General features: G+C 50.3%; 3 protein-coding genes across 3 annotated transcripts; all 3 read right to left on the bottom strand.

The window, feature by feature from the left end:
• Positions 1-1,079: 1,079 nt before the first annotated feature.
• FSUBG_4217 (uncharacterized protein) lies at positions 1,080-5,859 on the bottom strand (the record flags this gene model as incomplete). Its single annotated transcript, XM_036682183.1, has 7 exons — positions 1,080-1,093; positions 1,141-1,808; positions 1,869-2,192; positions 2,247-2,448; positions 2,901-5,037; positions 5,088-5,720; positions 5,773-5,859. 7 exons carry the CDS (start codon positions 5,857-5,859, stop codon positions 1,080-1,082), a joined length of 4,065 nt encoding a protein of 1,354 aa, XP_036540230.1.
• A 2,119-nt stretch (positions 5,860-7,978) lies between these two features.
• Positions 7,979-8,935, bottom strand: FSUBG_4218 (indc11; the record flags this gene model as incomplete). Its single annotated transcript, XM_036682184.1, has 1 exon — positions 7,979-8,935. One exon carries the CDS (start codon positions 8,933-8,935, stop codon positions 7,979-7,981), a length of 957 nt encoding a protein of 318 aa, XP_036540231.1.
• Positions 8,936-10,167: 1,232 nt separating this feature from the next.
• On the bottom strand, positions 10,168-14,166 carry FSUBG_4219 (polynucleotide adenylyltransferase; the record flags this gene model as incomplete). The annotated part of the gene is made up of 5 exons (XM_036682185.1): positions 10,168-12,713; positions 12,760-12,978; positions 13,025-13,096; positions 13,146-13,730; positions 13,782-14,166. The coding sequence occupies 5 exons, from the start codon at positions 14,164-14,166 to the stop codon at positions 10,168-10,170; spliced, it is 3,807 nt and encodes a 1,268-aa protein (XP_036540232.1).
• Positions 14,167-15,665: the final 1,499 nt, after the last annotated feature.

Below are 15,665 nucleotides of genomic sequence, written 5' to 3' on the forward strand. Positions count from 1 at the left end.
ACATTCAATAGTAGAGCTCAAGCTGTAATCAAAAATAAACTCGACTAGAATCAACTACTGACTTGGTAGCTTCGCTAACGACTGCCTCTGAGTGGACAGCACAATCGAACGAAGGCATTAGACGGCTACTAGATCCCATACGCAGATGACGGGTTCCCCTTTAGCCCCGGGACTAGCCATCAGCTAACTAGCATGCTTTCATCAACTTGACAGCTCCTATTCCTAATCCGACGGAGTGAGAGTCCGAGCGTTGGTAAGGCCAGCACTGAGCTTGGTACCAGGCTGCTGGTTTGGGAGCTACGGGATAACATAGCGAGAACACGCGCGCGCTCCGGGTAACTCACTCAACGGAAATGGGACGCGCACAAGATCTTGACGCATTTGAAGCTAACCTTAGATCAGAAGGAGAGGAAGATGTTGCTGAGAGTCATGGTTGAGGGCTCAGCTTTTCTTCAACGAATCGTGAAAGCCACCAGATGATCCTTGGCAGTGCTCATCGAATAGGCTCACTTACACGATGCCGTAAAAAGAAAAGAGGCAATACATGAATATAGCATTCCAATATTTGGTTATCTTTCTACGCATAATATGGAGGGCTCGGTCAGTCACTGAGGGCTTCTTCTATTGCAGTCTTGACGATCAGTATCTTTCTGGGGTTAAGTACAATCGTGATCTGGCAGTGTCTTTTGGAGCAGCAAAACTCAGGGATTTTGGCTTCCCACGTCTTTCGAAATACATTTCCATTGTTAAAATGCACCTTCTTTCTGGCCTGCATACTCAACTCTGGCTGAACTAACCGCGAGGTCTTGAGGTCAGCCTACTTTCCTACTGACTCGCCATCAACTGGCATAAGGCTGTAAGCCGCAAACTTCGACGCCATCATCGTCCTTCTGGCCAATGATATTATAAATCACACATCACCTCGAGTAACTAAGCTGGTATGTGGGAACACATTCGGATCTTTCATTAAACCCCGAAGCTAACATCGATCTCTCCACAAGCCTATCTCGCCAAGAGTCTCCAAGCTCCACCAATAGTCCTATACCATACCCTACTCATCTCAGATACCGTATATCCTTTCACGGCTCGGGGCCTAGTCAATTCCATCAGGGCACTCGCACTTATTATGCTCACACTCACAAATCTCCTCGTTCGTATCCTCCCACGCACTATCGTCCTCATCCTCGTCTTCCCCCTCCTCATCGCTAGAAACCTCCAACCCCTGTTCACTCATAATATCCTTCACCTGCATAGCCGCCATCCTGCAGTCATCATCGACTTCATACCTGTATCCATACATATACATGAACTCCTTGGCATCACCCCACACTTGATTCACAAAGCTGTTCTGGGCGAAGGAAAACACCCAGCCGCACTTTAACGCTTCACGGAATCTCGTATGAAGGTCAAAGTGATACTGGAGTGGGTTCCTCGACCACCGCGCGCGGTGTTTTCCTCTCAAAATTGTGACAACTTTACGAGTCTTGAGACTCCCAGCGTCCGCAGGGTGTTCCATGTCATGACGAAATCTAGCCCTCTCGACCTCTCCGTCGAAATCTATGCCCTCGCCCCTGAGCCACTGCAACTCTTCCTCCGACCAGGGCTGTTCCCCAATGTTGACAGACGGACACCGAGTTGATCTGTACCTCTCAAAGCGGTGTCTTTCATCGACTGGCCACTTGGCCTGTATGTTATGTTTGAAGAATGGTAAGTCGTATCTGATGCGCTGAGGGAATGCCGATCTCTCCATTATCTCTCGATCCAATGGAGGCCTCCATAGTCTGACTTCGATCTGCTGCATTGAGTTTCTGTTTTCCCGGAAGTATGCGACTCGTGATCCCGTACTGTTACGTATCTCCCCTTCGCACCTGTTCCTACTGGGGCCAACTTCGACCACGTAACCATCCTCTGCGATATTTCCTCCAATGACATTGCAGATGTAGTTTGGCGCAAAGATGACGTTCTTTAGTACAAGCTCGCTCGTGTTCGGTCTCCCACGTCCCCGGGGAGAGCGCTTAGTCTTGAGTATGACGGTACCGACACCGTGAGCCCAAGTGTAGTCCTCCGGGTTTAATTCCAACCCATTGTTTGCAAAACTGACTGCGTCACTCCACGGCTTATCAGGTGTATGGTGAATGATGCTACTAAAAGCCATGTAATCATCCTCAAACCATTCCCGGTCCCTGGTGATGCTAAATTGAACAATTAGCAGCTAGTTACCATATTCTTCACGGGATCAAACTTACTGAACATTTGACTCGGGTGAGTATACCCAAGAGGAACAGAGATCATTCTCATGTGTTCGTCTCCGATGACATGACTGGAAGCGTTTAATACGGTCATAATGGTACATGTTGATTGATGTGATGAGTACAAAATCGGAAAATTCAGGGCGTGGAGAGTGAATAAGGTCGGCCGCAAGAGAACTTGAAGGCGAGGAACTCGAGACTTAAAAAGAGGATTTAAATAAGCTCAGCCAAGAGTCCTTGGAACTTGGGCTAGATTTACCTAAATACATGTATCAATTCAGGTCAAATGGAAGTTCCCGAGGGTCAGGATTGTCGATCACGGCGCTAAAGCACAGTATCACGACGAGACAAGTTTATGTCATAGCACAAGCCAAAGCCCAAGGTATTACGCGCATAAGCATTGTGAAGCAGTAACATTCCACGCGAAATAAGCCATGGCCGATCAATATATGTAATAATGTCAAAGATACAATAGTTCAACTCCTCGCGCCAAAGGGTATCAGCGTGCCATGCCATGCTAAGCCAGCCACTTGGGCGCCAAACCACAATATATATCGTGTCCATCCAAATATCGCTCGCTTATAATATGTAGATGTTCAAAAATTGCATACGCAAACGTATAAGTGTCATGTAGATCTTTGCATCATTTACCTGAAGAATCACCACCTTTCAGCAGTCCAACCTGTCTGTCATGTTCACTTCTCAACTGCTTTTCCCCAGTTGGCACAAGAGTCTTCTCTTCAAGCCCCGCGTCAAACGCGGGATCGCCGGCGCGGAACTTTTCGCGAATGCCTTCTATGCCTGTTGGAGCTATTGGTAACGGTGACTCGGAAGCTCGGATGGCGTCTTCTGGCCAAAGAATTCGGTTTGCCTCCTCGACTGTGAGAGGAGGCTCGTCGATTGTGGTTATCGGTGGTGCTGTGGTTGGAGGCGGTGGTGGGTCAAATACGGCCTGCCGAGGGGTCGTCGGAGATCCGATGCCGGTGGATCTTGATGTGGGTGTCCCGGTCCGGGCCCGTGGTGTCCGTGCGGGGCTATCCGTGATCCGCACAGGGTCTGACGAACCCTGGTAGTCACGGCCCCGGGTGGTTGTGCTTGTAGTAGCAGCTGATCTTGGAAGGGATGGAGTCACTGAAGTTGAGTACAGACTATCACTGTCCGAGTCGGAGTCTGTGTAGTCTCCTTCCGTTTCAACAACACTGTGAAGAGTGATGCCGTCTGCAGTATCCGCTGGTGTGCGTTTCAACACTTCCGATTCAACTCTAAGAACCTTCTCTTCGTTGGTGGTAGGGCCGATTGGTATGTGGCTGCGAGTTGCTGTTCGTTTGCGATCCATGCGGAGGATGTTTCTCATTAGATACAGCTCATGCTTCTTGTAGGTCTCGTAGTATGCGCGGTTGATCATGGCTGCTGTGTGAAGATCGTCGATTTCATCCAGCTGACATAAGATACGGAGACGAACAATCTCGGGGAACTCGGTAGCAACGCTGTAGTTCGGATCGGGTGCAGCCATCCGGTCAAGGCCTTTGTTGAGCTGTGTTTGAGGTTCTCGTTCTCTGTGCTTCGACAGTCCCCAGCCATGGCTCTTCCCACTGATATCAAAGAGCGTCAAGCCCAGCACACTGTTGTATATATCGCTAATAGCAGAGCGGAACATTGGCCCAGGATCACAAACGCCTCGATGGACGGGTGTTGGCGGTGCGGGAATCCTTCTCAAAGCATCCACGATCTGCGCCAAACTCTTCGACTGTGGCTGTGTTCTGGGTAAGTGAGACAAAACATCTGGCGCCATAATATGAGGCAGAAGGTTCATCTCATTGTAAAGTAGCATCAGCCATCCGAGGTTCGTGGCGTCACACCAATGACTGCCCTTGGGACATCTTGGTGAACTCGTCAGCATCGTCGGTGGTAGACTGTCCGAGGAAAGGCTGGCTCGTGTATCCAGTGAAAGCTCTTCCGAACCCTCCAACGTGTTGTGTGTTGGTTCCCGCATGTATTCTCGGATAGTACTGACGCAACACTCGTGAATTTGTGCCATCTTTGCGCAACGAACAGCCCAAATTTTATCCTTAATTTTCTGTGGCCAGGGTTTAGCCAACAACTCTTTCTCATCCACAAGGTTCAGAATCGTAGTCTTGGACATGCGCGAAAACAGTCGACGGAGTCCAAACGCGTAGCTGATGACCAAGAGCCCATCAGGCATATCGTCAGCACCCTTGTGCATCCATTGTGGCAGCCATCGATGTTCAACGATGAGTTCTAGAGGAGAAGTACTCTTGTACCGCATGCAACACTCGGCAATAGCAACAAACTGCTCGAACTCAATCTCTCGTGGAACCATTTCGTTATGCATGTGTGCTGCGTGTAATAGAATCTCCAGAGAACCCAGATGGTTCAACTCAACCTGCGGCATGCGGTAAAGCTTAGCTTCGGAGCCATCCTTACAGAAATATTTTGTTGGGGGTAACGGGAGCAGTGTCGAGATATCGTCATCGTCGTAGAGATGGAGACTACTAGAGTGCCCTGCAAACATGCGCGCAAAGATAGGTGACGTCTCAGCGAGCATGTAAGACGAGACTCGAAAACGTAGTGCCGGATCACTGTGGGTACATCCAGGCGCATTGTTGGCGAACTCTAGTATAGCATCGCCGCGCTGTGAGATTGCAAACTCTTTGATGGTCCGGTCAGGTGAGATGCCTGACTCTCCTGTTTGCAGAAGCTGTCGAATCTCGTTCAACTCCTGTTTGATTCTCTCGTAATCGTAAAAGCGCATTTCATATTTTGGAAACTACAATTTGTCAGCTGTTGTCTCTTGCATATCTGACCAGGACCACACACGAATTGGGGATCTGCCGACATGACCCGGGTTACACTGGCATTGCGCATTCGCTGCACAGCCTCCTTTCGAAACCGCTTATTCGTGAACAGGGCTTCCACCTGTTCCGGCGTTGCATCGCGCTCGTTGTTCTTGTAGGTCTCAATTAGACTTGTCCGGCAAGCATCGGCAAGGGACTCGAGGTAGTTCTTCCAGTCGCGCACAGAGGACAGCCAGGCATCAGTCTGGTGTATGCTCTTTCCAACGCTCCCAGAGACAACCTCAGCGAGGCTTCTTCCACTGAAAGAACTCCTTGTATCGTAAATCTGGCCAGGACTTTGTGGGGACTCGACGGTTGAGTCACGGCGGGGGAGGTCACCACCATTACGAGAACCGCGACCGAGTTCTTCGGTGAGAATATGTCTGCAGAGCGTAGCACATTGCTCCTTGTATTTTGTGAAGTCTTTGTAGGCCGAGTCAACGTGGTTGGGCGTAGTTGGGAAGTTACGAGGCATCCGCTGAAGAATGGTCTGCAGTTGTCGGATATGAGTTTCTTGGCTTTCTAAAGGATTCGTGGAGTGGCTATCTGGAGATCTGAGATGAAGGTCGAGGTCGGAGGTACTTGTTTCGGGGGCATGTTGGCTGATTATTTTGATCTATACCAGTTCGTCAGTATGAGTCCTCTGATCATGAACTTGACTAGCATACCCCTCGTCTTGGGATCTTGTTGATCAATGACTTCCATTGTCGGCCTCCTCCGGGCGGAGGGCCATCGCTGGAGGTTCTTGAGACCATGTCGACCCTCATGGATAAATTGGATTGTTTGTCGCCGGAGGGAACGGAATTACGGAGAGAGCGCATCAGGCCGCGATGAGGAGCGCAGCGTCAATGCCAGCGCCTGACCACAGCATTGTAGTCACAGCGTGGCAAAGAGGTGCCTCGCTGGAGGGTAGCGTATGGGGGTTTGTGGTGTATTCGAGATGCGGATTAGGTCTCTAGCTGTTTCGTGTATGTAGAGTCCAAGTCGTTGTTGGATCGTCCGTACGGCCGGGGTTGTCGGATCTCTGGTGCGACGTTGGTGGAGGGTTCCAGACGGCTGGAACTGGTATTGCCACGTCCAGACCAAACTCCTCTGGGAATATTAGGCGCGCGAAGGCGTAGTGACGAGTCAAGTGAAGGCTGTATCTGTTGACGGTAACAGCGATGTCTCGAAAGTCGGTGATTTAGGTCGTCGCTTACTGTCGTCGTCTTTAGATCAGAATCAATGCAAGGTCAAGGTCGGAACCCGGGGAGTCATTGACAGAAAGTGGAGGGAGGACGGTTGGGTCTTAAAGGTGGGTTCAGGACTCTCCCTCAGCCTCTGGCTCTGCTCGGACGGAGTCTGGGGGTTCTGACGAAGCTGGGGTTGAAAACTGGGGCAATCACAAGTTGGCGTCTGGGCCTTTATTAGCGGGCGCCCATAAACTCTTAGTTTGTCTTGTGCGACAGTGATGAAGAGAGGGGGCTGCAAAACGAATCCGAGTCTATGAGAAGACGGTGAGAAGAAAGAAAACAAATGGTGATTTGACTTGGACAAGAACTGCTTCATGAGATTGGCACAGTACGGACCGTTCCGATATAGGCAGATGAATTGAGTTGAGCAACGGTAAGAGGCGGTAGACAGAAGAAAGTATCCATGATACGGTACTTGCCTACAGAAGTTACACTGTCAATAACTGATGCAATTAGCATGACATTTATGGGAATGCAATGCCTGCTTGTTCAGTGGATCTCTATCCCCAGCAAGTTCTTTGCTGCATCTGGCGCAAAGAGGTAAGATGCATTGCGGGGGAGGAGTCTCAAAAACTTACTCACTCTCAATCTTATCGCGGTATAGGACTCATCAAGGACTCATCAGTGGGCTATGGGATGAACCATCTATTATACATCGGCAACTGAGCTGCCTTCAAACACTTCTTCAAGTCTACCAGCCTGTCTCTTGCTATTTATAAACTCGTCATGACCAACTTCTAATACTTCCTCTTATAATAGCATGTGACGTGAAGGTCCACAGCATCGTACGTAGCCCATGGTGAAGGACTTGTCAACCATATCCGCTCAAATTTTCCGTCATAGAGCAATCAAAAGCCCGTGTTATCAATGAATACGATATTCCCTATTTGAATTCTATTTCAGCGCATTGTTTCTCTCCGTGTCAGCTTTTCAGCAGAGCAGGCATCAAAGGCTGCATGCATGAAACATGTACGTACGGTACATGCATCGTATTCCAGGCAACGTTTAACGGTCAGAACCATCAATAGGCGTTGAAAGCATAACAAGCCATTTGACAACTGCCTCACTTATGCGATGATATCATTTCTGTAGCATAATATGCCCGACTACTATTGATGGGGGATCAGATGAGGGTGCCAAAATAAACTCAGTAATGACTCCCCTAAACCTAGGCCCCAGAATGCCTAAATCTTTTCATCATCTAGGATAAAAGTCCTAAATTGTTTTGTCTCCCCTGGCTGCTGCGTGGCAAGCAAGCTCATCTTGGTACCCTGCGCAGCTGATGCATTTATTCAGTGGACACCTTTTATTTCTCGGAACCCGATAATGATTATAATGTCAAAACATGACTTGCTCTTGTGTGCTGTTGCCGATCCTGGGTCGATTGAGAGGGGGACAAAGCCGTAGCTAAAGGCTGATGAACTTTTTATCGAGACTGTTTGAGGTCGGACTGAGGCATTCGATCTTGCTTTCTACATTAACTACCTACATATTATGCCAGTATGCATAGTTTTGATGCGATTTTCGAACAATAAATTCTCAAAAGAGATTGCAATTTATCAATGGTAAAAGTCAATTGATGTCATTGTCGTTCATAGAATCTCATTATCTTCCTCCTCACCCTACACTCACCCACTCCCCCTCAAGCCTTCTCACCAAACACAAAAACAACTCGATCCCTCCCCTTATCACCCCAACCCTCCTCAACATCCTCAATTCTATACTTCTTCAACCCCTCATCTCCCAATCCCACGAGAACCTTCAACATTCCTTCCGTCTCAACCCCGAGCTCCCTCGGATCCCACGCTCCCGGCCCCGAGCCCCGCACCGTGACATCTCTCCTCCTCAGCCCCATCGCCGAGATATCGCCCATATCACCCGCCATAGACCCAATGTTGATCCACGTAATAGGGTTCTTGGCACTAGCTGTGCTGGGACTCAGCAAGAACGCATTCGGCCACGGTCCGTAGAGGAAGTCGAGAACAATGTCTGCGTCTGCTGCGGCGGAGAAGTCTGTGGCGTTGGGTTCTTGAAGAACAACGCTGGCGTCGAGATCGAGCTTTGACAACGCGTCTTTATTGCGGGCTGCTCCTACGATGGTCGTAGCGCCGAGGTGACGAGCTACTTTGATAGCGATCTTTCCACTGGCGCTGGTGACGCCGTTGATGAAGACCTTGTAAGGTTTGCCCTCCTTTCCAGTCCAATCAACACGCTTCCGCAGCGCCATCCAGCTCGCCATGACGGGGTTGACCATAGCAGCTGCAACAACAGGGTCTACACCCTCGGGAAGCTCAACGATGTTGTGAGTTGGCGCATTGACGATCTCGGCGTAACTGCCCTGCTTTGTACCGAGGAGAGAAAAGTAGACTTTCTTGCCGGTTGAGACATCAATGCCGACGCCGTCGACGCCGGGAACGTGGGGGAGTTCAGTAGCAGTGTAGTGTTTACCCGCTGCCCGTGTGCGGACGAGCTGGTGAAGACCTGCAGCGAGGACTTTGATCTCAGTCTCGTTGCCTTGAACTGGAGCTGCAGGAGGGAGGACTTTGATGGACTTGGGAGGTTGACCCCATTCCGTGACTTCAGCTGAAAGCATGCTCATTGTGATAGTGTGTGCGTGAACAAACAAAACTCTCCTATGATCAAAACAGAGTCTGAGGTATGAGAACAAGTGTGAGGAACACAATGACCTTGAAGTGGAATCATACCGACGTCTTTATACTTCAACTTACACACCGGATCTATCAAACGGCAACTAACGGAACCAATGTGTCAGCGCTATTTCAGCCTCTCAAAGACAACCATAGCCCTTAGTAATGAAACCCCTCTATTGATAAGCTCTCGGGAGTCAACAAAATTACCGCGCGAGAAGCTGCAGGATATTGGATAATACATCATGTAATCGTGCTTTGCGTCTTAGATTGACGGAACTTCGGCATCATCCCCACCGATTTTAGGCGGCTATACGGAACGAAAGGGCGAGAAATCGTAGAGGAGTCCGAGTTATTATCTGATCCGGAGATCATCACCGCGGAGCTCCGAGTGGAGACCGCGGGGATGGCAAATGCTTCATCATCAGTACCCTTTGGTTTGATCTGCAGAGTATGGGCCAGTCTTCGCAATTCAAGAAACTAATATGCATTAAAACTTTCATTTATCTCTTTTCTGTGCTTCGTTACATCTGCCCATGCTTTTTACTGACAACCATCTAAAAAAAACCGCTTGACCCTTCTTTGCCCATGCAGCCTGTAAGGATATGAACCGCTGTCCTGCCCCCCCTAAGATGGACTTGTCTTAAATGCAATTGCAGCTGTGTATATAAAACGCCTCCTCCCAACCGGCCATGTGTAGAAAGACGCCAACGCCTCTTCGTTTCCATGTGTGCTTGCAATCAACCAACCGACCGACCAGCCAACCCAACCATCCATCCATCTTCACTCTCATCCTCATCTAGCCAGCGGATCCGGCTTTGTTGTCCTTCTGCTCTTCCATGCCGCTTCCCGACATTGCCAATCTGTATGTCAAGTCCGCAGACCGCTGCGTTATAAATGATATGAGTAACACCGTTGGACATCAATCGTACACTCTTGCTACATATGTCAATATCTGGAAGCCATCCAGAACAATCTCCAATGTGCCAGCTTTCCCCCTCATGCTTTTAGGCTTTTCAAGTCATCGTGAATCGTTGATTGCGTGTCAACATTGCAAGTTGCCTTATCCAAAATGACAAACTGCCGGTCAAGATCAAGGTCCTGCTTTACAGGCTTATCCCCAAGGAGCCTCATCAAGGGGACTGTCGACATGTCTCGTCACTTCTCAGATCGAGAATGTCGGTTAACCACCCTTTCGTTCTGACTCGTGCTTGGGGGGCTGCTCGCCATTTCCTTGTTGTCCGTTGTTGTTGTTGGCGCCCTTCTTCTTTCCTTTGCCTGCTTTTTGCCAACCACCGTCGGTTTCACTTCTAGCTCCACGAACGTGGCCGTTTTCTCGGGCTCCATTGACCTTTTGAGAACCCGACTTCTGATTCTTCTGAGATTTTGTACCCTCCTGAGGCTCTTGAGCTCGCTCTTCGGTTTTCTGGCTGGACTTTGGTCCATCTCCTCGTCCTGTTTTAGGACTGTTCTGCTTCTCTGACTTCCAAGGTCCATCCTTTCGAAGGACCGTGGGAGAAGGAGTGCGATTCTCGTAAACTGGTGAAAGATGAGCAAAATCTTGACCAACTGGTGGTCTGTTGATACGGTTCTCAGCAATGGCAAGATCAAGAGGAGCAATCATGCCATTCTGCTGACGCGACATCAGGCGCTGGCGTGTCGAAGGGGATAACCGAGAGTTTGCTGCCACCATCGGGTCCTGTACTATGTGAGGACTTGCCATGTAGTAAGCGCTCATCATCGCAATACGGTCGCGGAATGATGGATCGTCTGCCGTGGATGGAGCTGCAGCCATCATTGGCGCAGCGGAACTATTGGCCACTACGGGAACTGAATTGTAGGCACCTTGTTGGTTCATAGCTCCTTCAGGTACAGCCTGCGGCATGATGGGTCCATCAACAGGAAAGCTGGGAACACCATTTGAGCCGTGAATCTGCAAGGGGTTCTCAAGGCTGGTCGACTCATCCGATGTAGTGCTACCTGTTCCCGAAGGTGGTTGGCGTGGGCTTTGGGTCACGCTTGTCTTGAGGCTAGATCCATTAACAACTAATGGGCGCGAAAGGTTCTTGTTTTGACCCCCAGGGAAAGGTCCCTGTGCCAAAGGTGCCGATGATGCATTGGATGAGAAATTTCGTGCATGGCCTAACGGCGAAGGCGATCGGGATGTCCTCTTCATTCGGCGGTCGAGAATTGTCTGAGGAAGTTGATCTGTCGAGAGTCGTCGTCGCCCTGGGCTCTGACCGGAGACATCCCCAAAAGCAAGGCCATTCGTCACAGTCTGTGGCTGAGGCTGCTTGCTGGGACTTGGGCTTTCCGACAAATACACAGAGTATTTACCCTCTTCCGATTGTGGGGAGTCCGTGTGTGCCTTGGGGGTCTCGTCGAACTCTGTATCATCAGACATGAAGCTTGGAATTGGGTTGCCGTTGACACCTCGAGAATGGCTTGGACCATTGTAGGACTGGGCACCGAAATAACCAGGAGCTGCTTGTGCTGTAGATGGAGATCGAGATGCGGGCTGCGAATGTGAACGAAGAGCACTATTGGATCCTTGGACACCTGTTTCATTACTTATACCATTTCGCTGAAGCGGGCGACGAAAGTCTTGGGTAGCTCCCGAGGTACTAGCAGGAGACGAGGGATACGTTCCATAATTTGCGCCCGCTTGAGGGAAAAAGGGCGTGCCCAAAGTCATTCCATATAGAGCATACAAGTCCGGTCGAAGAGGAGCGCTGAGCGGCGGATTATCAAATGAATTTGTCCTGGAGCGATCTGATGTCTGTTGAGGCTGCTGCTGGCCGGAGCCTGTACTTGTAGACATCCTCTGTTGTTGCTGCTGTTGACCCATCGCTTGAGCTTGGGCCTGAGCCTGAGCCTGGGCCTGGGCTTGATGCTGCATAAATGCTGGTGATTGACTGGCATACAAGAGTCGCATGTTCTCCTGGTGCAACGCCATTTGAGTCATGAGATCCTGCTGTGCGTACTGAAACTGGAACTGTTGGTTTTGGTACCACTGTAGATCCTGTGCCATGTTGACCGGCTGCATAAACATATTGTTGTTGTTGGCGTCGAACTGTGGAACACCTGCGGATGCACGCCGATTCGAATTTCCGCCTCGGTAATTATTGTTATGTCTTCCGCCACGGTGGTTTCCACGACCTCCTCGGCCTGAATGTGTCTGCGAGGAGCTCCTAAGCAGAGCAGGTCGAGGTTGCGGCGCCGGTCGAGACCATACTCTTTCCTCCTCTTTAGGGAACACATATTGCTCGCATGCCTCCTCGAAGTTTGCCACCGAAATCAGGTCAAATGCTCGACGTAACTCCATATGTAAACCGCGAAAAGAATAGTCATCAGCGGTGTTTCCGAGGTTACGAGAAGTATTGAATGGCTCTTCCACACAGAGCTGGTTGTTGATCGCATAATGCCACTTCTTTTCGTGCTTCGTGATCAGTTTGCCCTGCCGCACTGAGAGAACGTGCTTATCGTAATCAAACTCATGAGCGTAGAAGCGAAAAAACTGAAACAAAAGTTCCGCAGTAGATGACTTGTTCTTCTTTCCATAACCAGCCAGTTTGTCAATATCGTCCGCGAAGTCGGGGGTGGTACCGTCGGCTTTGGGTAACTTATGTGGCGACTGATGCAATGCAGGAAGAACGGGAGGGCTGCGAAGCTGCAGGAACGCAATAATTAGGCAGATCCATGTGTAGGAACTCAATGTGCCACCAAACGCTATCAAACCGTTAGACAAGTTCAAAGGGGTGGCAAAACAACATACCGGCATCATTCACTATTCTCCTCCGTGTCCAATATTTTATAATCATTGCAAGCTCTCGAACTCTCGGGTCAATGTCGATATATGTTCGAACCATGCGTGTATTTTCGAGCGCAAGGGTATTGTTGACATTCATATCGCAGGCAAGGCCCAGTTCAGGATCCCAGATCTTGACGATGGGCACTTTGGCGGCTGAAATACAGACAACCTTCTCCATCCCCCCTGTTGATGTCAGCGTGTCGTTGGTGAGTTGAGGAAACATACATACTCTTTGCTAGGAGGTTGGCGATCATGCAGACATCCTCCAATTCGCGCCATGCGGTTGTGATGCAAATGTCCACTAGATAGGGTTAGTCTGTAAATCATGCAGATTGAGGGTGTGGACGTACCATCAGAATCATCCGAACAAAGAAGATTCCCGGAAGACCCAAAAAGATTCACGCGGATATCGTGGCCTGGCCATTCGTCGTTGAAAGTCTTTTCGAGCTTCGAGACTAATTTTTTGCGATTCTCCTCGACAGCAGCGGTGGGGAGTAATCGGTCGTAGACCTCTCTCATATCTGTCGCTAACTTTCGCTCCTCATCCTCGGTCAACTTGCTCTTGACCGTCCTCAAGTCCAGCTTTTCCAGACGGTCATTGCCGACCGAATACGGTATTCTCCTCCGAGAATTTATTTGAGCAGTCTCGTATTTGCAACTCGATATTCGCGGCGGTAAAGGCTGAAGCGAGGATAACGTGCTATGTGTCTCAGAATAAGCTGATCGTGGGGAATGGTTATTTGTCCCCGTGGGCGACGGCTCGCGGTCTTCAGAAAATTGACGAGCGTGCTGGTGAGGCGTCGAGGGCACTGAACTAGAGTGGGACTGAGCCGAAGGTGCGGACCGTCGGGGTAAATGCCTCGATGAGTCGGCGGCCTGCTTTGAAGACATTTTGGACGGAACCTCCTTGGAGGCGGCAACCGATCGACTCTTGTCTAAATTTTGATGTGACCTACTCCCATGGCCTCCAGCTGTGCTCCCCTTACCGGAGGCGTCTCTTAGCGACACCTTGCTAGAAGATCGCGACCGAGGCGCTGACTGGATATGAGGAGCAGAGATGACGGGGGGGAGTGGCGGTGTCTGCAGGCCGCCGCCGCGGGATGGGGAGATGAGCTTATTGTAGTGGAGGAGTTGAGCGTGGTAGATGTTGGACTGTTGTGGGAGGAGAAAGGGGAGGAGATCGAGGTGAGAATGGAATTGTGTGGCGGACGGGTCGGGGAAGAAGGAGCCCTCGACGGCGGAAGCGCTGTGAGTACTCGTCGCCGATGGTGTCGTCGGATTCGGTGTGCTCGATGATATCGTCGAGGAAGAAGTCCAAGGACTGGAAGGATAAGGATGTTGCGGTTCGGCCGTTGTGGTCTGGGCGTCCATATGGAGCAGCGAGCGAGCCCCGGGACGGTTCAAGTGATTGCGGGGACTGACGGCAGTATGCGTGACGACGTTTGGGTGCGTCTGGGCTCGTGGGGATCTCTCTTTGCTCGGTGGCGGCGAAAGCTGTGGAATATGGAAAATGGAGCAGTAGGAAAACGTCGTTGCGATTCTGAGCGCTAGAGAGGGTCTCGAGATCTCAGCATGCGATCCAATGCCGAACAAAGTCTATGGTGAAAGCCAGGGGGCGAATCTCAATCTGGTCGCTGAGGCGCTGTTCCTGGGTGGGAATAGCGAACGAGGCCGTGGAAATGCGAAGTTGTACGGAGCAAGAAAGTACTGTAAAACGAAGCGAAACGATAGCGTATACGACCGAAAGGCAATGGCGAACACAGAAAGGGGCGACGAGTGCGAGTGCGAGTCGAGAAAGGTGAGGAATTGCAGTTGCAGTCGGTATAACAACAATTTCCCGGGGCGCGGGATAATGATGGAAATGTAGGATTCGAGAGATGGTGAACAGTACAGTGGACAGTGAGTGAACTATGGACGTGTCGGAGACGCTTGTGCTTGTGCCTGTGGGGGGGCTCTTTGCCAAAAGGGGGCCGCTCGGTGCGAGGGACGCCGGTTCACCTCGACTTGTCTCGTCGGGGGGCGAGGGCGAAACGACGGTGCTCGCTGTATTGGATCTGGGCGTAGAAAAGGGATCGGGTATGGCAGAACAGAACAGTACCAGAGCAGCTCAGAGGACAAGAAGCGTAGTAGAGTTGATAGTAGAGAGAATTATGAAGAAAGAAAACAGAGACAAAGCAAGATTGGAAAATGCGGATGTGTATGGGAATGACAAGAGATGGCGTCTAGTGGGATAGACATGGGACATGGGCATGGACATGGAGAGCCCGTTTGGTTTAGTTTAAGTTTTAGTCTGAGGGAGAGAGATCAAATCAATCAATCGAGACAAAAAAGGCGAGAGAGAGAGAGAGACCTAGACATTGAGAAACTGAGAATCAACCGAGCCCAACTGAGGTGGTCCTTCTGATCTGAGGGGGGACCTGACCTAACGATACCTCGTTACGGTAGTCGTTGTTATTGGGGACCTAGACACAGCACAGGCCTACTACAGGGCACACGGGGAGTTTTAGTTAGTGCACCAGGTACCCAGGGGATCTGAGGTGAGGGTGTAAGATACAGGTCGCACTGTACCCGGGACTCGGGTATTATTCCAATGTGCAGCTGTACTGTAAATAGTCCACACCTCCGAGAGCATAAGCTCACCTGCAGGTAAATGGACTTATTCAAGAATGAGCTGACCTAAGCCCTATTTACACTCTCGTCCTCACCACTTTGGACGATCTATCGAGGTGTATTTACGAACTAACCTTTACGGCTGCTACTTGAGATTCACTGCACTCTTTAGGCAATCACAGTGCTGAGTACAGTGTTTCTCCAGCTGGCCCGCCGTCAACGCCAATTAGCCCGACAGCTCACCGTCCGCCACAGCGAGT

The sequence above is a fragment of the Fusarium subglutinans genome (genome assembly GCF_013396075.1).
Source record: "Fusarium subglutinans strain NRRL 66333 chromosome Unknown NRRL66333_c0000038, whole genome shotgun sequence".
In the NCBI taxonomy this organism is placed as follows: Eukaryota; Fungi; Ascomycota; class Sordariomycetes; order Hypocreales; family Nectriaceae; genus Fusarium; species Fusarium subglutinans.